The 27,607-nt window shown below is 43.6% G+C and overlaps 1 protein-coding gene across 1 annotated transcript in view; it reads left to right on the top strand.

The window, feature by feature from the left end:
- The window catches only part of LOC126474016 (metabotropic glutamate receptor 4-like), an 873,060-nt gene that overhangs the window by 723,089 nt on the left and 122,364 nt on the right, over positions 1–27,607 (top strand). Inside the window, exons 7-8 of the mRNA XM_050101416.1 lie at positions 10,369–10,518; positions 16,436–16,569. Of these exons, the coding sequence (XP_049957373.1) occupies positions 10,369–10,518; positions 16,436–16,569 (284 nt within the window). The remainder of the gene's footprint in view (positions 1–10,368; positions 10,519–16,435; positions 16,570–27,607) is intronic.

Below are 27,607 nucleotides of genomic sequence, written 5' to 3'. Positions count from 1 at the left end.
TTTTGTTTATTTATTTTGAATTTGCTTTCGACATCCAGACTACAGAAAATAAGTTTTAAATTAAACAAAAAGTAGCAAGGCACACAAATAAACAGTATTACAATATAAACATGGAATTTTGTAGCCAGCCTTTCGCGTCATCTGTACGTACTCGTATGTGGATGTCGTTAAGACACCCGTCAGGAACACCATACACATCAAACTTAAAACAGGTGCATGGTCTATTCCCTTCCGCAGTCAGTGGTACTTTGTTTCTCCTGCTCATCCGCATTAACTTGTATTTTCCACATCACGCCGACTAGAAATCATCTTGTATCCTCCTAGATTCAACGACGACACCGTACCGTTCACCACAGCATTATCAGCAAACAACCGCAGATTTCTGCCCAACCTGTCCGCCAAATCATTCATGTTTAGAGACAATAACAGCGATCCTCTCACACTTGCCTGGGCACCCCCACGATACCCCTGTCTCTGTTGGACATTCGCCGTCGAGGACAACATACTGGATTCTATTATTTAAGAAGACTTCGAGCCACTCACATGTCTATGAAACTATTCCATATGCTCGTATTTTCTTTAACAGCCTGCAGTGGGGTACCGTGTAAATCACTTTCTGGAATCTGTCTGTTGCCCTTTCTCCATAGTGCGCAGCGTATAGTGCGGAAGAAGGGCAAGCTGAGTTTTGCACTGGCAATGTTTTCTAAAATTCTACTGATTCGTGGACATAAGCTTCTCGGTCTCCAGAAAATTTATTATATTCGAACTATTCTGCAACAGATCGATGTTAGGGATATTGGTCGCTAATTTTGTTAGTCCGTTGTTTTGCCTTTCTTATACACAGGAGTCACCTGCGCTTTTTTTCCAGTCGCTTGGGACTTTGTGCTGGGCAAGAGATTCACGATAAATGCAAGCTAAGTGACGGTCCAATGCCGCAGAGAACTCTCTGAAACCACGAACTGGGATTCTATCCGTACCTGGAGACATTTCTTTGCAACTCCTTCAGTTGTTTCTCTGCGACAAGGCTAGTTATTACTATGTCGTCCATACGCGAATCTGTTAGATGGTTAAACGACGGTATGCTTGTACGATTCTCCTGTGAGAACGATTTCTTGAACTTGAAATTTAATATTTGGGCTTTCGTTTCGTCATCTTCAACTGCCACACCAGAGTAGTCAACAACTGACTGAATGGGATCCTTAGACCCACTTAGCTATTTTACATAGGAACAGAATTTTGTCGGGTTCGCCGCCAGATCTTTAGCCAAGGTATGACGGTGGCAGCTGTTGTACGCTTCGAGCATAGATCTTTTCACAGACGCACGAACTCTACGCGTTCTCTTTTGAACCCAGAGTGCGACGGCCTCTGCTTCTTCGTCAGTTCCCGAGTCTTATTATTGAACCATGGTGGGTTTTTCCCGTCCTTAATAAACTTACTAGGCACATAATTCTTTAGACCACGATTTACAATCTCCTTAAACTTTGCCCACAATTCCTCTAAGTCCATCTTACTGGAACTAAGTGATGTGAATTCACTGTCTAAGTGAGATGCGAACAACTGCTTGCCTACTCTTTTTAGCAGAGAAATACTCTCATAGCCTTCTTGACTCATTTAATAACTTTCGTAATCGTAATTTCTATAGTGAAATTATGAGCGTTAATCCCCGTTACTATACTGACGTAGCTTCAAGGTCTAATATATTTCCATTGCGTGTGGGCTGGCGAACTAGCTGCTTGAGACAGTTTTCAGAAAACCCGTTCAAAAGTACTTCGCATGACTGTCTGTCTGTACCCCCTGCAATGAATACATAGACATCACAGTCTCTACTCAGTAGGTTAAAGTTATACATAATCTGGGTATTTACGCACAAGTGGCCATAGACATTCTTTGAATAACTCTAGAACTGTCACAGCAGAATCGGGTGGCCGATAAAAACATCAGATAATCAAATTTGGTTTCACCCAGACATGTCATGGGCGACCAGATAACTTCGCTGTCCCTCTCAAGTTCGAACTCAATAGAAATAATATTCATGTTGGCTGCAATGAACCCTCCCCTTTCTGTGGCCTCTAATCTGTCTTTCCGATACATGTTCCATGACTCGCTAACTAGCTCAGAGTTTTCCACTTCTACTTTCAGCCAGCTCTTGGTCCCGAAAATAATTTGGGTAGTAAATTCGGAAACCTTGCTACGAACACTTCGAGAATTTACTGATGAAATTTTGACAAAGTGTCTTTACTCTGAACACGGTCTGGCTTCCCTTGCTGCTCATCGGCTGGCGAGTGTTCATCAGAGTATCTTAAACTACCGCCTGGCCTAAAGAAACCCTCATGTGTATTCCTCAAGTAATCTGCTACCCGAGTAGCTGCTTCCTTTGTGTAGAGCGCCCCTGACCTATCAAGGGGAGTCCTACAAATAACCAGCCGATAATGCAGGTCTAGAACTCTGCAGCCAAGACCTTCACAGAGTCGACGAAACCTTTCATAAGCTGCGACATCATCGCGGAAAAACACAGTGACCCGTATATGTAATAAGTTTCCTTTAATTTACGTCTATGGTCACAATCTTTTCTGTTTAACAGATTTCCGGTTTCGGTCTTTAATGACCATCATCAGATCTGTCTCATAAAAACAAATAGTTGACTATGCCACTATGGCTGCAGTGCATTAGGACTTTGTTTTTATGAGACAGATCTGATGATGGTCATCAAAGACCGAAACCGGTAATCTGTTAAACAGAAAATATTGTGACCATAGACGTAAATTAAAGGAAACTCGACGGAACCTTTGTTTGAGACACTCCACTCGGCTCCAAACCAAAGGACTCCGATCAGCTCAGGGAATAATGCTGGAAATTGCGAGCTCTGCTTGCACCCACGCGTGAGGCCAGCAGTCTTCACCACTCCCGCCAGTCGCCTGTATGAACTGAGGATAACCTCAGAACCCATGCGACTGGTATTTAGGACTTCTCTCATGTCTAATTGCTTTGCCCATGACATTTAGACTTAGTTTTTTCCTAGCTTTAGACGCATAAGTATACTTGCGGTTTTTGTTGGGTTGATGGTTAAATGCCGCTCACTGCAGTATTTTGCAAGCGTTAAGTAATGGATGGTGACAGCTTTCCCGCGGCCCAACCTGTGAGTAGAGTGTGTAATGGATTAAGCGAGATGACTCATCAAGAACGAAGAAAGACGGCTCGAATCAAATGTCACTCAAATGCGACGGCCGAAACCCTTGCTGCCTCCCGGCCTATCCAGACGTACAGTGAGAATATTACGATAAAAAGCCACGAGAAGCCGATCGAAGTGCAGTAACCCCCAGGTGCAATAAAATTGTGGTCGACTAACACCTTGCTGGTATTTTCTCCACAGCCGATCAGAATGCAAGCCCAGTGAGAAACAAACTGAAAAGTATCCGTATTAAGGGTAGTCCTCTTCCAACGAATGAGAAATAGGTGATTTTCGTGACTTTTTCAATTAAAATAAAAAGTAATTCGAAGTCTGCTGATACAGCTTTATTCTTTACAGCTTTGTCTTTAACAAATAATTTTTGTGTCCACATCGGATGCTCCCTGTAACAAACTTAACTAGATGGGAGGACCCCTTGCAGACGGAGCATTGGCCAACGGCAGGAATTACCATTTCTCTCATATTGGACCAACAAGAAAACAATATTGTATAAACATTTTCAATACTTTTCTATCAGCATGCATAGGATAACTAAAAAACATTAAGTTCTAACACATAAAAAATGTAATACTTTCGCCCAAAAAGCCGTGCACCGAACATAGACTATTGAAGATATCGCAAAATGGCTACGTAATTTAATTTAGAACTCTGGCATCAAATTCCAGTCAAAATCGTATTACCGTTCTCAAGTCATGTTTACCGTTTAAATGGTGCAGCATGTTCGAAATCCTGAGGAAAATAGAGGTAAGCTACAGAGAAAGAAAGGGAATACATAACATGCACAAGAACCAAGAGGGAACAATAAGAATGGAAGACCACGAACGAAGTCCTCAGATCAAAACGGATGTAAGACGAGATGCTGTCTTTCGCCCTTCCTGTTTCATCTGTACCTCGAAGTAGCAAGGACGGAAATAAAAGAAAGGCTCAAGAGTGGAATTAAAATTCAAGGTGAAAGATGTCAGTGATAAGATTCGTTGTTAACTTTGCTGTCCTCAGTGAGAGTGAAGAAGAATTACAGGATATGCTGAATGGAATGAACAGTCTAATGAGTACAGAAAACTGATTGTGAGTAAATCTAACAAATACGAAAGCGTTGAGAAGTAGCAGAAATGAGAACAGCGAGAAACTTAATGGCATAATTGGTGACCACGAAGTAGATGAAGCTAAGGTATTCTGCAGCTTAGACAGAAAAATAGCCCATGATAGATGAAGCAAAGGGGACATAAAAAGGAGACTAGCACTGACAAAAATGGCATTCCTGTGTAAGAGAAGTCTGCTGGTATTAATTATAAGTCTTAATTTGAGGAAGAAGTATCTGAGAATGAACATCTGAAGCACAGCATTGCATAACAGTGAAACAAGGACTGCGGGAAAACTAAAACAGAATAGAAGCAATTGAAGTGTGGTGCTACAGAAGAATGTTCAACATTAGGTGGACTGATAAGGTAAGGAATGAGAAGGGTCTCCGCAGAATCTGTGAGGAAAGGAATATATGAAAACAGGACCGGATGATAGAACATCTGTTAAGGCACCAGGGAATAGCTCCAATCGTACTAGAGAGAGCTGTCGATGGTAAAAGCTATAGAGGAAGACAGAGACTGCGATATATCCATCAAATAATTCAGGACGTAGGTTGCAAATGCTGCTCAGATACGAAGAGGTTAGCACAGGAGAGGAATTCGTGGCAGGCCGCACCAAACCAGACAGAAGAGTTATGATTCAAAAAAATTAAATGCCAGACACTGCACCAGGTCCAGCGTAATTTTGTTACATTTTTTGTAGGTAACATGAAGTTTAATTGTTAAGAAATATTTTCTGAAGTACTCGTGTGCAGTGTAGCCTTGTATGGGGGTGAAACATGGATTATAAACATTCACACACTAAGAGAATAGAAGATCTTGAAATGTGGTGCTTCAGTAGAATGATAAAAGATTATATAGGTAAATCGGCTTGTTAATGAGGAGGCACTGAATCTGCTTAAGGAGACAAGATATTTATGGCGCTTCTTGACTAAAGCACAGGACTGGTTGGTAGGACATATCCTGAACCACGAAGGAATCAACAGTTTAGGAATGGACGGAAGTGTATGGGCTAAATAATTTAGTGGGAGGTCATGGCATGAGTGCAAAAAAATGGTTCAAATGGCTCTGAGCACTATGGGACTTAACATCTGTGGTCATCAGTCCCCTAGAACTTAGAACTACTTAAACCTAACTAACCTAAGGACATCACAAACATCCATGCCCGAGGCAGGATTCGAACCTGCGACCATAGCAGTCGCGCGGTTCCGGACTGAGCGCCTAGAACCGCTAGACCACCGCGGCCGGCGCATGAGTGCAAATTACAGGTTCAAGTGCATATGGGTTGCAGTAGTTATGCAAAGATAAAGAGTCTTGCACAGAGTAGACTAGAGTAGAGTGCTGCATCAAACCAATCTTTGAGCCAAAGACAACCATAACAACAGCAAGTTATCAATACTATTATATATGAAGGCAAGACATCGTTGAAAGATCTTACCAAAAATTTCGAAAAGTTATTGAGCGATTTATTTGAAATTTCTACACAATGCACTAATAAACACTTGGATGGACACAGACTTTATATATATATATATATAATACTTCAACTAAATTTACAACATTTATAACCTAGCTCCAAAAGGAATGGAGATAAAGGCAAAAACGTGTTTTTCCTGTGCATCAGGCTGTCCTTCATAACATGTTGTGTGAGAAAAGTATCAGCCTGCCAAATCAACCTGCATTACAGTACAGGATAAACGTAAAGGGAAAGAAACAATTTTCCAGGCTCTGACATGTACACTGTCCTGCATGCAGTTGTGTTGTGTTTTTGTAGTATTGGACAGCCTTATTAACCAGTTTCACATGGTGGCATGTATTTCAGCAGTAAATAAATGATTTTCAAGCCCCTGAAATGTAGCCCACCCTGTGTGACAGGCATGTTGTGGAAGCAGTATCAGACTGCTTTATTGAACTGCATTGCTGGGGCTACAGATGCTGAAGAGTATGGCTGTGGACATTTGGAGATAGATAGAAAAGGTGATGGACAGGGAGAGGAGAGGAGTCAGATATGCCTGTGGAAGGTGAAAGCTGTAGAGGGTAGTGGACAGGTGAAGGAAGAGGAGTAGGAGGTGGATATAGTCAGAGGGAGGGGGCAGGAAGATATGGTCAGAGAGTGGGGATGAAGGAACTGGACAAAGAGAGAGGGAGAATGAGTTGAAGAGACAGGAAAAGTGGGTAGTAGGAGACAGAGGTGAGAAGATCAGGTGTACAGACAGAGGGAGGAAGAGGTGGGCATAGAGACGGGAAGGAAGAGGAGGACGTAGTATGTCCAACATACAGGGTGAACATTAATAAAACTGACAACTGCAGGACGATTCCCTGACTGGAAATGGAGGAAAACAGGTCCTATGAACATGTGTCTGGAACTGGACTATTGCCACGGTAGATGGCGCTGAGGAATAAAAGTTCCTCTGACCACATGACATGTATTTCTGGGTGTTCCAGGTTGTGGAGTAGCAGCCATTGTGATGTAGGATGCAAATAATCGTACGTTGGCTTACAGCATGTTAGAGGGGGGGAGGGGGGCTTGCCTGGAGCTCATAATAGGGTTCGTCTCAATGTCCTGTAGAATCAGGTCCTCCAATCTGCTGTAGGCACGGTCTGCTGACTCCATGCATGTTCGTCCCTCTGCAAGAACCCATGATCACATAAACGCCCAAACAGGGCTTCACATAAACGCCCAAAAAGGGCTTGAAATGTTGTGTCATGTTGTTGATGTCTTGAGCATACTTATTTTGCTACAGGCATGCAGCTTGTCGACCATTCCCAGTTGCTTGGCAGTACACAAACACCATATGGGCTTGCATCCGTCTTGAATACCGGACAATACTGCTGCTTACAGTACGAAGGGTCAGTCAGACAGCCTGCAATACACACAGAACAGACGACATTTGGTCAAAATGGCTCTGAGCACTATGGGACTTAACTACTGTGGTCATCAGTCCCCTAGAACTTGGAACTACTTAAACTTGACTAACCTAAGGATATCACACACATCCATGCCCAAGGCAGGATTCGAACCTGCGACCGTAGCGGTCGCGCGGTTCCAGACTTTAGTGCCTTGAACCACTCGGCCACTCCGGCCGGCGCATGTGGTCAGAGAAACAATCATTATTCACCGTGGCTATTATACATTTCTGGAGACATGTTCATAGGATCTTTTTTCCTCCATTTCCATTCAGGAAGCCGTCCCTGCAGTTTGTCGGTTTTGTTACTGTTCATCCTGCACGTGTCAAATGCAAAAGCAGGTGAAACTGCAGGAAAAATGCTTCTCGGAAAGTTCTTGACCAATTTACACCAAAATTTTTACACGTTACTCAAATAAACATGCAGACTAACAAAGGCTACATATTTTTGTAAGTAAGAATGTACTGTTTTTCTGTTAAACGGACTGTGAGAAAGAAAATGCTGTGCTTTGAAAATGTATCGTTTCCTTTCTTTGCTCACAAGCAGTTTTAAAGATGCTAGCACGGAATTTAAACGAGTAGACAAACCGTACGTCCGATTCTAATATTGTCCAGCTTAATATAAGTTGTGAAGATAATCATTGTACCCAGTTTAGCATACAAGCACATTGGTGGTTGTAAGCTAAAATAATTAAAATGTTTCTGCCATATATTTTGTTTCTCCTTCTATAAGTTTTAACAAAAGCTGTGTCGTTATGTTCGCTTCCTCGCAGTCAGTATTAACAGACAACAGGAAAGCTGTATTTATGATTTATCAGTGATTAGAATACTACTGTGAAACCAGAATCGTCCAAAACTTTTTAATCCTATCCGTTGGCAGATCAAAACTGTGAGAAATACTGTCATTGAAGTAACTACCCTCACAGATCCCGTATACCATTGATTCCAACCGATTTGCCTGTTCATTTCAAGTGATTACAGTTTCCAATCAAGCTTTTGTTCGCAGTAACGATAAATAAGGCTCAGTGTCAAAGAGAGGTTTACAGAGGTAGGGGAGAAAGGTGATTAGAATGTATATCCAATATTCATTCACGTTTAGCAATTGCTAAGCATTGTCTACAAAAATGCTTCGCAATTGCTAAATAGTAAACATGTAGAATGAAAAGCGATGGTTTTATGGCGCTTCTACTGTGTCTGTAGATAACCCTTCATCCACTACAGCGTTTTGCGGTCTACCCGTTAACAGATTTTCTTGTATCGGTAGGTGTCGATATGGTATAGAATCACAAGGTTTACAAAGGTCTAGAAACACTGAATCCACCTACTTACTGCAATCCACTGCTCTTACAAGGGAAGTCTCTTGGATCGAACAAGTATTCGGTGAGCTAAACGTATTTAGAAGCTTTACCTACGACTGTGATTAGGATGGTGAAAGCATTAGACTGTGTCATTGCTGTTTGACCACTATCGGACTTCAAAAATGTACATGAGGTTCCTCAACAAAATGTGCACAACAATATACAGAATCACAATAGACATGTGTGGCGAAATCAATATCTGAACAATCCTCAGAATCACATTCTTGAGCTGCAAAATCAAATGCCACTTCAATCACATTCTTGATTCAGTGACATATGCGGGAGTATCGTACCCAACCACTTTCCAGGAACATTGAAGCACAGAGTGAGTGATACACTGGTTATGAATAACAGAATGTAGTTTCGTGATGAAAATTCTATTTCTTAATTTAGTGTCGAAGTCACTGCAGGGAGTCCTCATAGTCTGTCATCCCCTTGCGTATATTTTACATTTCCAGAAGGAATGTACATCCAAAGGATGTACGTTTTGTTGTTTTTCGCGAAATAATCAAGCATTTAGTGTCTTTACGGGCAAATGAATCATTTACTAGAGCACTGCAAGAATCACGAAGTAATATACATTTCTCGTTATTGCAACACTGTTAATAGCAACATTCACGAAAAAGGTTTGATTTTTTTCCCACTTTTAAACAGTCTCCCCAGACGTTAGTTCATTAATAAATTCACTTTGATCAATGTTCCAAATGCAATCTCGCTGTATCTGGAAACTTGCAGTTTTCTGGTTTACGATGTCGACGTAACAGGCCCCAGACTGGCAAATACCTTGATTTTCTTATACATCTCTGGCTGTCATGAAAGCAGTGATGTGTCTGCAGCACATTGCCTATTCTTTCTTGAGACGTGGTATGCAGGCTGCAGAAGAATTAAACTTTGTGTGCCCAGTTTCTTTTGTTTTGTGTTGCCCAAAATTTCAGGTACCAGTAATAGATACATTTGCCTTCAGTCCTTGCTATGTCAGATTGGGATAGAAGGTGTTTTACCTACAGTTCCTCGATTGCCTTGTTTCGTTGAAATCGATGTTCATTACATCTTTTATTCTCCACGTAATGAAACAATACTTCGACGTTAGATGTGCTTTTTATAGCTGTATGTCTCCTGACCAACGATCCGTAGGTCGTGGCTTTACATGAAAATATAGCAAAATCATCAGAAATACGTTCTAGACGTTCTTCTGAAAAGTTTGTTAAAATATCAACTATACTGGATTTCTTTTATGGTGAAGGTTCATAGTCACCAGAATTGTTAGTTTCTCTTTAAGGAGTATTGTTTCCGCCATTTCCACTGGGGTTACAATCTCTAACACTATTAATCCATTATCGTCCATAAAACGTTTTCTTCGTATACTATCATATCCAAGGTAGCTTCAGTTGAGCAGTAAAATGAATATTCATGTTTCTGAACAATCAGATCCACCAAAACCGTCGTTCTATACCGTCTTCCGTTGAATAACGCCTTCTTAACCTGAATACCACAGTATTTAAAAGGTTCCAAACGTTAACGGTTTCGTTCATCCTTGCTGTATATGTATGACAATATTGACACACGTATGTTAAACAACTACTTGGTGAAGTAACTGATTCATTGGCGTGTTAACCCTCCGTCCTTGAATACTGCAAGCTGTGTTGTGTACAAACTAAGAGCAACACAATCACACACCGTTTCAGGCGTAATTAGAAACTTGAATGGGTCTGTGTACAAATTTTTAAACACAAATTCCTGTTCGAGCCGAGAGTCGTCCCTTGTTAGGGGTATATCAATTGCTGTCATGCAGTCGCGAACTGCCGTAAGGATTCACCGGCGCTTCTGCGTGTTGGCAGGTCTGAGCGGCGACAAGTTCCGCTTCGATCCGAACGGGGACGGCCCGGCGCGCTACAACATCATCCACTTCAAGCAGCTGCGGCCCGGACACTTCAAGTGGGTGCGCGTCGGCGAGTACAAGGAGGGAGAGCTGCGACTCAACATGTCAGGTGAGACAGCCGAGCAGCGTCGAGAAGTAGTCGTTCAATACCTGTGTTCCCATTTCCGTCCAGATGGCATCTTCAGTTTATATATCCCTTCAACTCAGGCGACAGCCGCCGCAAAGGCCTCCCGTGGTACCGAATCGTTCACGCGAGCGAGCTCAGCTGCAACGTACCAGCTAGCAGGTGCAAGGCACGAGAAAATACTCAACGAATCAATGAGTATATTCCCCGCCCATCTGTTTCATTGGGCTGTAGACCGGCAAAGGTGAAACTAAAAATACACGAGAAATTAATCTGCGCTGGTAACGGATTGAGATGCGAAATAAAAGCCTGCAAATGCTATCAACTGATTACCACAATAAACAACTTTGCACCTTATGGAACATTACATTACTAGTTCTGTCATTATGCACAATATAAAAAAGCAATCACACTGAAAAACCTTCGTTCATTCCTGGTCATGTTTGTTAAGTAAGGGGCACCTAGTCATGGGAGACGGTGTAGCAAGGAAGGTTTATAAATGGAATAGGGTTTCACAAATTACTAAAATTTTATTCGGATTTAAAAAACCACGTGGGGTCTTTCTCCAACGTAACTCTTGAGAAACAAAAGTAACATGCAAAAATGAAGCGAACTGCGGGGGAATTTGATTGACATTGTTAGGAAGAGTGAAAGAAGAATAGATCACAATTACTCAATCTGCGCAACGTACATTTTCAAACAACCAAGAGAAATAACCCAGTGAACTCCACCTTCAAGAAACGCAAACAACCAGATGAATGCGAGCTGCTTAGAGAACGGTCTCTGAGATATGAAACTAAAATATGAAAGTAACACCTGATACTACAGCAAAAAAAACGGCACATACAAGGGGCATCAGGAAGTAAGAACACAACATTGTTAAAAATCGAAAAATGAATATATTTGAACGAAACTTACTTGATACGTGCCAAAATACGTTGCTCTTTCTTCTCCACATCATCGCCGCTGAGACCAGTCCACTATTGAAGCCTGGGTACCAGATTTTGTATATCCTGATCGTGTACAGTTCATTCCACCTCATGAAGCCACTTTGTCACAGTCTCCTTGGACCCCTCGTAGTTCGAAAAGCGCTGTTCACAAAAGAACTCCTTCATTTTAGCGAAAAGTTTGCGTAAAAATCGTAATCCGAGGGTGGCAGGTCAAGGTAGTACAGTAGCTGAGTCACAATGTCCCATCCAAACGACCAGATCAGATCTTGACTTACAGGATCTGGCGTTGTCAAGGAAGAGTGATACACCACGAGTCAGCACTCCCCTTATTCGTCTTTGATTCTCTTTCTCAACTTCTGTAGGATCTTACGGTGTGCAGCAGATTTGATGGTGGTCCCTTTGGCCATGAAATCGACTAGCAAGAGCCCTTTCCGGTCCCAAAACGCGGACTCCATAATTTCCTTCTCTGAAGATTGAACTTCGTATTTTTTGGAGGATGGAGAATGGGTATGGTGCCACTGCAGAGAGACCTTTTTTTTACTCAGGAGTATAGTGGCACACCACATTTTGCCCCCCGTCACAAATGAGTCTGCAAAGAACTCTTCCTCAGTTTGAAAGCGTTTAAGAAATTCGCATGCACCCGACGCTGAGTCAACATTTTTGAACCCGCTGTGCACACAGTTCCTTAAACCCGTCTTTCTGACATGATTTCACCCAGGAGACTTCGTGAAACTTGCGGGAAACTTTATTTCAGGGAGTCAAGAATCACACGACTATCATCGCGAACTTTTTCTTCGTCTCGTCTTAAATGACAAACGCCCTCCCACGTCTTTCTTCGTCGTACGTGTCGGTACGGCCGTTGTTAAGCAATGTAACCCACTTGATAACATTTTGACCATTCATTATCTCGGATCCGTAGGTTTCCATACGCTGACGTTGGATACTGGCCGCCGATTCTATACGCAAAGTGAGGAAGCAAATGGCTGAACGGATTCCACACCTGCTGTAGCTTGAGCAAACAGAAGGCGCACTGCATGTAGTGTTATGCTACTGTGACCACATTTTGTAACTAACTGAGGCGCTCGATGGTTTCCTTCGACCGTTACGAACCCCTCTACACTACACAGGAGCCAACACCGAAAAAAATTCCCTACGTCATACACAGCCCTTGTATTCTTACGTTTTGTGTATCTTCGAACAGCACAGTCAGCACGGGGCGACAGCCAGGTAGCGAATGACAGCAGCACGGAACGACTCCCAGGAAACGAAAGATACGAATACTACGAATACCAGTAAGCCCACACTCCGTTGGAGGGAAGGCAGGAATGCTGGTTGCCAATGCGACGATCATAAATGTGCCTCGAAGCATGAGAACAAAGGGAAACGCAGCAATAGTTTTCCTGACGTGGCATGCAGCCACGCATAAACAGTTTACTAGAATGCTATCGAGTTTGAATAGTCTTTCTCTATTGGAGGACGTAGCAAGCACGGTCTCTAGAAGGGGAGGCAATACACAGGTTTGACCGAAAAGAAATACTGTTGAGATGGAGCAACATTTCTCGTGTTTCATTGGAACCGAGAGGCAGGATTATTTTTGATATCCATGCTGAATAGGTACTTACTACATCTCCAATGAGCACTTGAGGGCTAAGGCAGAGCTGCTTCTGCGTATCAGCAATTAACTTCTGGAAACCTCAACTTCAGAATGCGCCGAGCAGTTCTCGGGAACCACTGTAGACTACGGCCCAACTCAGCTTTATCTGTCACAACTGCACAGTATACACTAGATGTCTCGTAATCCACAATTTCGCGTGAAAACCTTCCGGCCACCATTCGACAGCCCGCATTGCCCACTTTTTCTGCGAAAATAAAGTGCAACTGAACTGTTAAAGTATCACGAAGCAATTTCTACCAGCCATGTCACACGAGTTTCTGTTGATCCTTACATTTAAACTCATACACTATTGCAGATTATTACTTTTTTCATGAAATATATAATTAATTTTACGCGATAAAGACAAGCACATGTTAATACATCTGCGTTCTGGAAAGTAACATTCAGCCACGCTCAACAATAAAAAATGTTTTTCCATCTTATGTGAATCCTGATTGAGCAGCTATTTTTCCTGCGCTGTTATTAGTATTCAGTTTTATTTGATCTATGTCATTAGTAGGCTGTTGTACGATCTATTGTCGGTATAATTTTCTTTTCATTGTTTCAATAAAGGAGTGTTTACATATTACTTCGCTCAAAACAAAATGCCAGAGAATGAAGAAATAAAACAGGGGATGAACTAAAACTTTCACTAACTCTGGGTTTCCAGGCACGTGTTTTATCACAACCTCACCGGGCCTTACATTCTGTAAAACTATTATCTTTCCTATTTTTGTTTTATTTCTTACATCATATGACTAGCGAGGTAGTGAGAGCATGCTTTCCTTGGTCTGTCGTAGCAGCGGAAAGGTCTCCTTGGTCCGTCACATGACGGAACTCTTGCTCAAAGGATTAGCTCTACGCACACATGACACATACATCATAAGATAAAGAATGAAAGTGCTTATTGCTGTCAAGACGACTCCATCCATGTCGAAAACGTAACAAATGATACATTTCTGTTTCTGATAATGGTGGCGAACCAGGCAGAGAAAGCATTTTATATGCTAGAATTTGCCTGTTGCCAGTCGGTATTGAGTGTGCACAAAGCTTTATGTGCCAAGTTTTATCGGATGTGTCAGGGAGGACAGTGGGATATGTGAGAGACATCTACCCCTCGAGTGAACGCAATCTGAACATCCCTCGGCAACAATGTGGAAAATCCATCGATTAAGAATGAAGCCATACAAACTGCAGTTCCTGTAAGCCAAAAGCCATAATGACACATTACGCCATCTGTAGTTCTGCACTGATACGCAGAACTATTTTGAAGTTGAGGATTTCACAAGCAAATTAATGTTCAGTGACGAAGCCACATTTCATCTTTTTGGAAATGTCTGCCGATACAACACATGCACAAGGTGGACGCAGAACCCACAAGCAACTGTCGAATACGTCTGCGATTCCAAGAAAGTTAACATACCCTGTGTCGTGTCCAAGAACACAGTCTGTCCACCCGCCTTCTTCATTGAGAGAACAGTCGATGGTGTAACCCATCTCGACATACTGCACTTTTGGCTCATGCCACAACCTCAAACTGTTAACAGGATTTACTCTTTCACGAAAAGTGGCACCCTCTACATTTGCACAGTTGTGTACTAGATTTCCTGAATGAGACGCTGCCACATCGTTAGGTAGGCCTTGTTGCGGCGGCTGACCTAGAACTATCGAGCGGCCACTTCGGTCTTCAGACTTGACGTCCTGCGAATTTTTCCTGTGGTATTACATTAAGGGTGGTGCTTGCGTTCCACCTTTACCAAAGAACCTCGAAAACTTGCGACACAGCACTGCAACAGCTGTTTTTATAGTAACTTCTGATATGACGGGCTGTGTGTGGGCAGACTTGATTAGATGTGTGCCGTTTGACGAAGGTGGTAATATGGAACATCTATAAACATCTTAAAAACATTCATAGCTTGTCTTATACATACAGTATCATTTGTTACACGGTTCTTGGCCATTTATCTGGACCGATTTTTTTAGACGTTTCATGGACTTTATACAAAGGCTATTTCTCTCAACGCCCGATCCTTCGCGAAATTAAAACCACGGTGAAAATCCGGTGACGTTTTGTACAGATTTGTTGTGCAGTGTCCCTACCTTGCCCGTGTATCGCGTAACGTTTCACTTTTCAGTTCTGAACGCACAGTGAGCATGTACATATGCCTAGAAAGTAGTGTCTCCCACCACGAGTATTGTCCTGCTGCTGAGGCGGTTCGTCTGACTTCACGCAGCCCGCATAATGTAACTGTCATGCATTTCCTTCCTCATGTCATTTCTCGGCCGCTTACCGCACGCGCAACGAAGGTACTCTAGCATTTTCAGTGGGAAGTTTTTGGCCGCCAACTATACAGCCCGGACTTTGCTCCCTCCGATTTTCATCTCTTCACTCACATGAACCTCTGGCTATGAGGGCAGCATTTTGGAACAGACAACGAGCTACAGAACAATATAGAGAACTGGCGGAGATAACAGACAGTTGCCTTCTATGACGAGGGTATTGGAAAGTTGGTACCACGCTACGAAAAATGTTCCAACAGCGACTATGAAGGGAAGAAGCTGGAAGTTATAGCTAAATGTTGCAAATGAAACACTTTTAATTTTAATAATCGGCAACCAATGCTGGACTATCGCAATAAAGTCATGAGATGTTCCGTTGACTCTTATAATAACATGTTACGCGTTTTGGGATTACACCCACCTTCAGACATCTGTTACAAAAAAGTACAAAACATAAGTGAACAGCACACTCAATACGTCTCAACGTTACACAAAATGAGATCTGGTCATATGAGTTACATACCACAAAGTTCAACTCCTTCCTAACCAACCAGGCGTACAGCCTTGACAACTCAAAGACAGTGTCGAATAACATACGACCGCGGCACAAGCAGTCTTGAAGCAGAGCGTATACTGACGCTAAACAAGTCAACTAGCAGCGAAGCGCCCTCGGTAGGGGGCGCTGCATGGTCATGTGCTCCATGCGTTCACATGTAATTTAATGGTGAATATATTATTATACTGAAACGCGTAACATGTTCCAATAAGAGTCAATTGAACATCTCATGGCTTCATTGCGATTGTACAGCATTGATTGCCAATTATTAACATAAAAATGATCGCAGGACTCAGACGGGATTTTATGTCCTGTATATCGCTTCTAATTCTCGTTGTGTTTTCCATTTCGCGACCTACCGGTGGTTGAAAAAGAATACCCCTCACACTAACCATGTGTTATATCTGCTCCAACAAAGTCCAGTTGTATTCCTTGATAACCGGAGTTTTTCTGCCGCTTCAGAGATCCAGTTCAAGCTGGGACACCCGCAGCCGCCGGAGTCGGTGTGCTCGCTGCCGTGCGAGAGCGGCCAGGCCAAGAAGTACGTGGAGGGCGAGAGCTGCTGCTGGCACTGCTTCAACTGCACGCAGTACCAGGTGAGTGGCAGGGACTCCGTCTGGTCGACCCGCGTTCTCCATAAGGCTGCTCACACTGATAGCTGCAGTGCTCCGTTTTCCACCCGGAATCAGTGAGTTAGGTTACTGCTTTTACTTATTCTGTAATAATTGGTAGTATTCAAGCACTTCGACTGTACTTTAGACAACATAGCAGAGAGTTTCAAAAGACAACGTGCTCATCACTGAGTCTCCAACACTCAGCTCATTCAAGTAAACCACTAAGACCAATCACAACACATTTTTGGAGATCATAAAATAAAATAAGACATATTCGACCATGGGTCCATGGTTGCTTCAAGTTCGTGCACTTTAAAGTTTCGTGCTGATTTGCATTATTTACTTAAGGTTGCAACTTAAGTCTGCGAAAAGTCTCTTTGAACTTTGACTATAAATTTAATCCAACGCTTATACGTTTAGCTCTGCTATCGCTTGAAGTAATAGCTATCTAGCAGCAATGACTTATTTCTTTAAAAATTCTTAACGTTAACATAAACTTAATAACTGAGAATTACGCTCTAATTTTGGGACGTATGCTGTGATAATAAACAAAGCTAATATTCTCTATCCACCTGTTCAAAAAATTGTTCAAATGGCTCTGAGCACTATGGGACTTAACTTCTGAGGTCATCAGTCCCCTAGAACACAGAACTACTTAAACCTTACTAACCTAAGGACATCAAACACATCCATGTCCGAGGCAGGATTCTAACCTGCGACCGTTGCGGTCGCGCGGTTCGGGACTGTAGCGCCTAGAACCGCTAGACCACCCCGGCCGGCTCCACCTGTTCCCTGTGCTTCTTCTGGGAATGTAGCATCGTAATTAGCTAGTGTGCCCAAGGAACCACTGCACATGCGCAGCTGTTGAGTGACACATAACGTCAATCCAGTGGTCACACTCTCTTCCCTCATTTGGAATGGGTTGTTTTGGGGCAGGAGAACAGACAGCGAGGTCATCGGTCTCATCGGATTAGGGAAGGACGGGGAAGGAAGTCGGCCGTGCCCTTTCAAAGGAACCATCCCGGCATTTACCTGGAGCGATTTAGGGAAATCACGGAAAACCTAAATCAGGATGGCCGGACGCGGGATTGAACCGTCGTCCGTCCGAATGCGAGTCCAGTGTCTAACCACTGCTCCACGTCGCTCGGTTTCCCTCATTTCCAAAGATATTACTTGAATCTGAACATCTACGATCACCAACCTCTAGCTGTCACATCAATGAGGTACTAAATACTTATAACTATGCACCTTAATTAAAATTGAAAAAAACAGTGCCAAATAAATCTTGTTTTATTGCCCTTCGTTTGCACGTTGAGACCAAAGTTATATTTCTTTTCATGAATGAATATTTCAATCACTTCCAGAACCTAGAGTTTCCCCCCTTTCTTTTCCATGTGCATCTTTTCTAATGCGTCTTTTATTCTCTATAAATAATGACCTAATTCCTATGCCGGCCCGGGTGACCGAGCGGCTCTAGGCGCTTCAGTCCGGAACCGCGCTGCTGTTGCGGACGCAGGTTCGAATCTTGCCTCGGGCGTGGATGTGTGTGATGTCCTTAGGTTAGTTAGGTTTAAGTAGTTCTAAGTTCTGGGGGACTGATGACCTCAAATGTTAAGTCCCATAGTACTCAGAGCCATTTGAACCTCACCTAATTCCTACATAACGTTGTCTACTGCTAACATGACATCGCATAGGTGCGTGCGATCTTCAAACGATAGAATAAGCATGACCTTAAGAGTTCTTCAGGTTGCTTACTTACAAGAATTCCCTTGTTATAGGTACTAAACTGCCTGACAAAAATAAGTGACCTGTCCTGAAGGAGATTAGGAAATGAAATGAAACTTCAAGACTGAGAGTTAGTTGATGTTAATGCCGTGATTACAAAATCGGGAGTCAAACTTACGGCAGCCCACTTATCAGTACGACGTTGCACCCCCTCTGGCCTGGATGCATGCATAAATTAGGTTGGACAGGGTGTCATCCTCTCCTAAAGCTAGCTGGCCGACAACTGTTGCAACTTATCTGTCATGTCCTGATTACAGGCTTTGGGACGAATTTGAGGTCCGGGTTGTTCACACATGTATTTTGTAAGAGACCTATTTCGAATATCTTGCAGGCCACAGGAGTACCACAACATCACGCAGCGTGTTCAAAGAGATTTCGAGATTGTAGTAGGTCGTCGTAAACTTCGTTCCACGATATTTCGGCTGGAAAACTGCCAGTCATCTTCAGGTGAGCCGAACGAGGAACAGTCCAGCCGAAATATCGTGGAATGGCCGGCCAGAGTGGCCGAGCAGTTCTAGGCGCTACAGTCTGGAACCGCGCGACCGCTACGTCGCAGGCTCGAATCCTGCCTCGGGCATGGATGTGTGTGATGTCCTTAGGTTAGTTAGGTTTAAGTAGTTCTAAGGTCTAGGGGACTGATGACCTCAGAAGTTAAGTCCCATAGTGGTCAGAGCCATTTGAACCAATTTGTGGATTGAAGTTTACGACGACCGGCTGCTATCTCGAAATCTCTTTGAACAGTTGATTCGCCAGGAAAATTTTAAATTTTGCATCACGCAGAGTGTTCATAGACACTCTTTCCACTTGTGGATGAACATTATCATGTTGGAAACTTGCACCACAACAGTAACATCGCTTGAGTTGTAACAGACAAGGATGCAGGATGTCGCTGACGCACCGTTGTACCATCAGAATATTCTCATTCACTACCAGCCACGACCTGAAGTCAACCCGACGGCTTCGTATTTCATGACTCCAGGAGGACCACCACTCTGCCTTTCAATAACATTGGAAGAATGGGACTTACGCCGTCCCCGCCCCCCCCCTCCCCTCCCCTCCCCCACAGGCCCAGATCATCGGCATACTAGCCGACAATGCTGATTCTTCGAGGCAGTACAGAACTGCGATTCATAGCTCAATACAATGCGACGCTATTCATCCGCAATTAATTGCATTCCCATTACGTACCACTCCAAACGCAGCCGTCTGTGTTGTCGTGCTAACGGTGGCCTACGCATTCCTTAGCCCAGTTGCTGTTAGTCTCCAACCAATGGTGCGGTATGACACACAATGTCCCAGGAACTCCATCACTTGTTTTCAGATGACGGACGCAGATGCTAAGGGTTTACGTTGGGTTTGGTGGACAATATGGCGATCTTCCCTTGTGGCCGTCAGAAGTGGTCGCCCGAAACCATGACAACGAGTATGCCTGCCCTCACATTACCATGTCGTCCAATATCGGGCCACTATCAAATCTTGATGCATATTTTAAGTTTTTCAATGGCATTAGCCGTACTTGGCACTGAAAAGAATTAATGGTGACAGATGAAAATTTCTGCCCGACCGTGACTCGGACCCGGACCTCCCACATAGAATGAGCGGTCGCCTCAACGGCCTCGGTTATCTGAGCACACTTCCCATCCGACCCAAATTCCTAATCCGTTACGTTTGAATGCTCCATAAATATGGATATTGCACGATTCGAGAAGCCGGTGAAATAGAGACGCACGAAGTCTGCTCATAAGGCTGTCTCACACTAGTAAGCAGCGTCTCCGTATCCTTCACAGTGATCATTCAACACGTGGCGCTGTTCACTCCTCTGATATACCCGACCAGCCCTGCTAACAACACTAAACACGGACATCATTAATGCGCTCTGGTATCCGTTCTACCAGTCACAGAGAACTGCAACTCTAATCATTTACATATCTGCTGATCATGCGTACGTGTTCGAAGTTACACTGACATCCGTCCACGTCCTGAGTACTGCACTTTTTTGTCAGGTGGTGTGAAGTGACGTTTTTCGGGTATGGTCCATCGTCAGACTATCAGAAAGAAACTTGATAGAAATTGTCGTATCAGACGGTAACTCTACCAACAGCAGTGCCCGCAACTCTTCCATAAAGACTTTTTGTTTTTTTTAATTAGATTCTATTATTTTTGCGATTTGAAGCACTTTATGGGTGAGCCCTTTTCCCTGCTGATTTCGTAATTCCTGATTCCGCAAACGTCCTTGTGCTCCAGGAGATAAGCCACTTTTCGAAATTACAACATTCGAATCATCGACGTTAATTATTTTTTGTACTATTATTGGCCAGTTTCGATTACGATGTCATCATGAAACAGTAACTGTCGTACCTGAAAATAGATCGCCAAGGGCCGGCCGGAGTGGCCGAGCGGTTCTAGGCGCTTCAGTCTGGAACTGCGTGACCGCTTCGGTCGCAGGTTCAAATCCTGCCTCGGGCATGGATGTGTGTGATGTCCTTAGGTTAGTTAGGTTTAAGTAGTTCTAAGTTCTAGGCGACTGATGACCTCAGAAGTTAAGTCGCATAGTGCTCAGAGCCATTTGAACCATTTTTTAGATCGCCACGCTCTCCAGCCTTCAACATCTGGTGGGAAAACATAAACCCTCTGACAAGTAGCCTGCTGGAGCTTGTTCCCATTCAAATTTTAGGCACGACTACATGTCTTAAGTTTCATATTTGCCGTCGGTTTGCTGGTGACTGGACAGTATGGTGGTCTCTCCTCACGCGCGACAATTAAAAAATGGTTCAAATGGCTGTGAGCACTATGGGACTTAACATCTATGGTCATCAGTCCCCTAGAACTTAGAACTACTTAAACCTAACTAACCTAAGGACATCACACAACACCCAGTGCGCGACAATTACCATTTGATTGTTGTATCATAGCCGAAATTTGCAAGTAGTAGTTAATGAACAATAAGTATAATTACAGTCGATGACGGAAATGTCATTTCAGTGGGTTTTTTTTCGATTGTGGTACCTGCCCGATCAGAAGTAAGCAACTTTCATTAATATGTTTTCTCGATGACAGTGTTGTGAATGCAGCAGGACACATACACAGTAATGTAAGTGTTGTGTACATAGTTCCACGTAGTCAGTGCGTACACAACTTTCCCATTAGAGCGCGCCCCGCTAAGCACAACGGCGCAGGCGCAGCACTCGTCCGTCTCCGCACTGAGATGGCGCTGCCATTGAGACGGACCAAATTCTGCTTCCGCCGATCTGCGTATTAATATGTAATGTAGCCAATGAGATTGCTGCTAACGTAGAACCTTTTCTCCTCGCGGATCACACTCGCGCAGTGATACATGTACGCGCAAGGTATTATAACGAGTGTACAGACCCCTGATTAGTGGGTTTGCATTGGTCTGTACCAGTCTATAGTCAAGTTTCAGTCTGCGCCTAATAAGATTACCATATTCCTGTACATAGCCATGAAGATAAATCTATAGACACTTTTGTCAATTATCAGAGATATATGTGAGAATAAGATTAATGTACCAATACCAAAGGGACTTCAGATTGTCAATTGTAAATAGCATCCAGAACCAAGTTAAGTAATTTTTATGCTTGTTATTATTTTAATAAATGTGTGTGAAAATTAATCAAGTTCTGTTTAAAGTTGGTCACCGTCAATCTGCTACTCTAACCGTGAAAGTGGCATTTCTATCGTCTGACCTAACGGCAGAAGATAAACACGCCACGATAAGACCACGAGACATATTGCTGACACTCGCCTACTTCGTTAGAGCGACAAGTCAAATAATCTGATGGTGTGTGTACTGAAGGTCTTACAGTACGCGCACCACAGTAAGTAATGATACAAGACCGGAAGAAACAAACACTCGTAGGAGAGTATTGTTTTCAGGCGTCGCACAAATCTGGACCGCTCATGGTCTCATGCTACGCTTATGTTTGCATTTTCAACACTATCTAACAAGTCTGGCCAGTTATGTACGTCCTTCGATAACGACGTCATCATCTAACTGCAGTCGTAGTACTGGCGACACGACGAGGAAAAAACGAAGAGTTTGTTTTTTATTTATTTGTGAGCAACGGTATGGGCCATAATTTCAGGCGCCTGCACTGTAAACGCTTCCTGCACGAACGCAGGTGTGCGCCAACGCAAGGCCCCGCGTTTACGGGCGACCGTAAAGCGGGTGCGGACAATGCGCTGCTGGGACGGACCCGCCCCGCGCGCCGCCAGCCACCACCAGCGTCCATTGTCCGCAGCTGGGAGAGCAACAGGTGTCAGATTTAGCCACTCCGCGCCCGCCGCCGCAGCAGGTGGCGCTTCAGCTGTCGATCCCCCTGCGCGGCGGGCATTGACAGACACAGCGGTCCAGGACCGTGTCACAAATCTTGTAGGCCCACCGAAGGCGTTACAAAGCTGATTTGCGCGCATTAGCTCCGAGATCCACCCAGACACGTATCTAGGTTTCGGTGGGTCGCAGTTTGATACAGTCTCTTCCCCTCGCGGCGTTTCACCTTGCTTGCCTACCGCTTCCGCTAACAAATGGCACTCCGTAAAGGCGACAACATGCCGTGTGGCCTCAGCATTTGAGTCGATCCTACTTGCAAGAGTTGGCTCTGAGCACTATGCGACTTAAACTTCTGAGGTCATCAGTCGCCTAGAACTTAGAACTAATTAAACCTAACTAACCTAAGGACATCACACACATCCATGCCCGAGGCAGGATTCGAACCTGCGACCGTAGCGATCGCTCGGCTCCAGACTGTAGCGCCTAGAACCGCACGGCCACTCTGGCCGGCACTTGCAAGTGTGAATCAAGCAGCTGCTCTGAACATTAATTAATCGAAATTAATCGTCGGGACCTATATGAAGAGGAGGGGCAGGAACATTGTCCTAACAACTGAAAGAACCCAAATTTGACTCCATAATTCAGATAAATTGGAAAAAAAAGAGAATCGCAACACAAAGATGGAGTTGGGCGACGTAAATGAAAGTTGGTAGACGTGTTTCTCCAGCTGAAAGTTGCTGTCTGTTCAAGTTTCGCGCCAGTTGTGTAAAAGTTCGCTAGTAGGGCCACTATGTGGATGCAAGTCAGCTTCGCATTCAATATACGCTGAAAGAGTTGTGAGTGCTAATTACCTTCGAGGGTGGACGCAGTGAGTTAATGAAATTAGAATAATATTAATACCGTCAGCTGCTCACGGGCATTGATATAAATCAAGGGGCACAGGTGAAAATGTGTGGCCCGATCGGGACTCGAACCCGGGATCTCATGCTTACATAGCAGACGCTCTATCCATCTGAGCCACCGAGGGCACAGAGGATAGCGCCACTGCAGGGACTATCTCGCGCACACCTCCCGCGAGACCCACATTCTCACCTTGTTATGTCTACACGCTACATTCGTAGTGTACCACCCCAACATACTCATTACTCGTGGAAGACATCTTTACCACGCCACTATTGACTCCTCAATGACTTTGAACGGGGTTGTGTAAAATGGCTGCGAGAAATTGGATGTTCTTTCTGTGATACTGCAGAAAGACTTGGAAGGATTGTAGCCACTGCACATGACTGTTGGCAGCGGTAGACACGAAAATGTATGATCGTAAGAGGATCGGGCTCCGCATAGCCACGTAGCACTACCGAGAGGAAAGACCATTGTGTTCAGCCTATGGCTCTGGCACATCATACTGCACCTGTTCTATTGCTACTCATGACAGTATACCAGGGGGTGTTTTCCAACAGGATAACGCTCGCCGTCATACAGCTGTTGTAACCCAACATGCTCTACAAAGTGTCGACATGTTGCTGTGCCTCTCGAATCGAGAAGATATGGGACATCATCAGACGACAACTCCAGCGTCATCCACAATCGGCATTAAACGTCCATGTATTGATGGACCAAGTGCAACAGGCATGGAAATACACCCCACCAACTGACATCCGGCACCTGTACAACACAATGCATGCATGTTTGCCAGCTTGCGCTCAATATACTGGTGGTTACATCGCCTATTAGCGTACCAGCAGTTCACATTTGCTATAACTTATTTCACGCTTAAATTAATCTGTGATTTTGCAATGTTAATCACTTAAATAGGCTACCGACACAAATGCCTTCTCGAAATTTCATTACTCTACTTTCATTATTTGTTGGTGTTGCGATTTTTTCCGTCAGTGTATATTCTGAATTCCAGGTTTGTAAATGAGCTACTTCAAAATTACCACAAGATAGTAAACTCAGTTCAGTAGTGGATCGTACCAAATCCACATACTGAAAAATAAACCTGGACAATTTTTTCCGTATCTCTGTTTTATCAAATAACTGTAATTTAGACGGCCAGCTTAAAAATTTGAGAAACAGCGATAAGGGTCACCAACAGGGACAACAACATTTCCTTAAGACCTGTATAGTTTAAACATTAAATTAGATACAATCCACTGGTGGAGTATATCATCTCACAGCAGCTTCAAAAATAACCGCATGGTCCCACCTTCTCTCAAGCATTACTTATGGTATACGGGGGATCAAAAATCTTCACTGATCTAAAACACACAGAAGAAAGAATTATAGCACATGTCTTAAAATGAAATAATCAACTAAATACTTTACACTCTGAAATGGAAGAAAAACTTTCTTGGGTAATGTGGTCTGAGAACCAAGTAACGGTGCTAAAACAGATCTTAAACTGCGGCCTTCTGAGAGTAAAATTCTACTCTTAACAGTGTCTTAAGTAAACAAGACTTTATCAACACATGGAAAGAAACATGAAAATTTTAAAACAACCTTCCCAGAACATGATTTCAAATGCACCTTGCGTGACACGAATCATAGATTAACCAAAATCTCTATTTCTCAGGAAAATAGATCACAAATGTTAACCAAGCGCAGAATTAGTCAAAAATATATTTACTCTTAAATCAATTAAAAACCTTTAACAAGAGTAAAGGTACCTGCTGCTAAATTTACCACTGCATGGATAAGCATCAGCATGAGAACACAAAACATAACAGCACTCAGCCAAAATAAAATACTGAAACGTGGGGTAACCGTACTGTAATTACAAAATAGACTTGAACATAATGGTCTCAAGCACTGTCACACTATCAAACGAGATTAGTCGGTGACATTCTTAGTACCAAAGCTGACAAGTGTTTGCGTAGCTCACTGTTTATTCGTTTGCATTCTCCTTCTTTCGCTACAATGAACTCCTCGAGCAATACGGCGAAGTCCAGCCAAATTGTCAAATGACACAAACCGTACTTGTTGTGCCTGTTGATCTTTAGATAAAAGCGACATTGCATTCAGCACCGCATACACAATTCGTAATCTCGACGGAGCATTAACGAGCCAGCAAGCATAACACTTTCATGTCAATGCTCATTTTAAATCTAAGCCGGCCGCTGTGGCCTAGCGTTTCTAGGCGCTTCAGTCCGGAACCGCGCTGCTGCTACGGTCGCAGGTTCGAATCCTGCCTTGAGCATGGATGTGTGTGATGTTCTTAGGTTAGTTAGGTTTAAGTAGTTGTCTAGGGGACTGATGACCTCAGATATTAAGACTCATAGTGCTTAGAGCCATTTGAACCATTTTTTAACTCTAAACATAACTCTAATTACACTTCACTTGCAGGTGACCCTGAGAACATCTACTATATATGCGACCACCAAGGTAACAGTGTGCCAACCCTGCAGCATCTCCTACACATGCAAATAACTCCCCTGCCGTTCCACAAGAGTCTCTAGCTCTTGCACTCGCTGGAGATTATAAGACCTTCAGTCGATCCGCGTACAGCACTTCAAAGCCTCATCGCATCACCTCACTGCCGCCTAGGTCCGCCCCGATAGCTGAGTGGTCTGTGTGACGGATTGCCGGCCTACGGGCCAAGGTTCGATTCCCGGCTGGGTCGGGGATTTTCTCCGCTCAGGGACTGGGTGTTGTGCTGTCTTCATCATCATTTCATCCCCATCCGGCGTCGAATGTAATAAGACCTGCACCAAGGCGGCCGGACCTGCCCCGCAAGGGGCCTCCCGGCCAATGACGCCAAACGCTCATTTCCATTTCCATTGCCGCCAAGCGGGACGCTGAGGAAGGCCTTGTCAAGAGATGTGGCCCCGGTGTCTTTGAACATCGATAACGTACAACCTCATCAAAGTAACATAAAATAAATATTATGCACTGAGATCGGGAGGAATGAGCGCACTAGCTTTCAATATGAAGCTCACAGCATTTAAAGTACCCACGAGATCCTCTTTGATGGACACGGACGCTACTTGATACCTGCTCCATGACACCGACAAAAGTGAGGTTGACTCGCCTTGCTGCGTTCCATTTAAAAATTTGATGTCAACAAGAAAACAGTAGACAGGACGGGCAATATCTTCTTTTGCCACCTTAAACGGCCATTACTACAAGAAGCTATTTGTTTTACCAGTGAGTCCTCAGGGGACCCTCCACATCTGTTTGGTTCCCATTACCTGGCTGGTCCTAACCGCAAACTACCTCCAAGGAATATATCCCTACGCTCCATCAAACGGCCATCTCGGTGACCACCAATAACTGTAGTCTGAAAGCGTTGCCTTAAAATTAAACTCGTTTTTAAGTGTTCCTATACAGAGGGAATAATATTCAGCAATTTCTGTTAAACTCTCGTTCGGGTACACACAGAAAATTGAGGAGGTGGGTGGGAGGGTGGGGGGGAGGCGCGCAAGGTTTTCACTTATTTTAATATCTAGGTTAATCTAAGTTAATAAAGCAAATGTGAAACTGCCGTGTCTGTCTGATTGTGTGTTTTAACACACGTCTCCAAAACTAGTAAACGAATTTTCATGGGGTTTTCGAAGATGACAAGAGCATAGCTTGGGGCACTGTAGAGGCTTTAGTTGATCAAAATCGGATCACGGAAAACAAAAGATCGCAATTTAAACTGTTTCTAAAACGGTATTCGGTGCTTGGTTGTTCGCGCACACTAATCTCCAAAACTACTAGCCGAATTTTCATAGCGTTTTCGCAGTATAGGCTTCATTTTCTCAAAATCGGTTCACGAAAGAGGACGATATTCTCATTTAAGGTTTTATCTAAATCCGTCGTATCTGTGTATTTCTCTCTTTGAACTTGCTAATCCCCAAAACTAGTAGACGAATCTTCGCAGCGTTTCCACAGGTAACTTGAGCATTGCCTGGGACATCGTACAGGCTTTATTTTACCAAAATCGTATCACAGAGAAACACATAT

This window comes from Schistocerca serialis, chromosome 4 (genome assembly GCF_023864345.2).
Source record: "Schistocerca serialis cubense isolate TAMUIC-IGC-003099 chromosome 4, iqSchSeri2.2, whole genome shotgun sequence".
In the NCBI taxonomy this organism is placed as follows: Eukaryota; Metazoa; Arthropoda; class Insecta; order Orthoptera; family Acrididae; genus Schistocerca; species Schistocerca serialis.
This window is presented reverse-complemented; position numbering and strand designations above follow the sequence as displayed.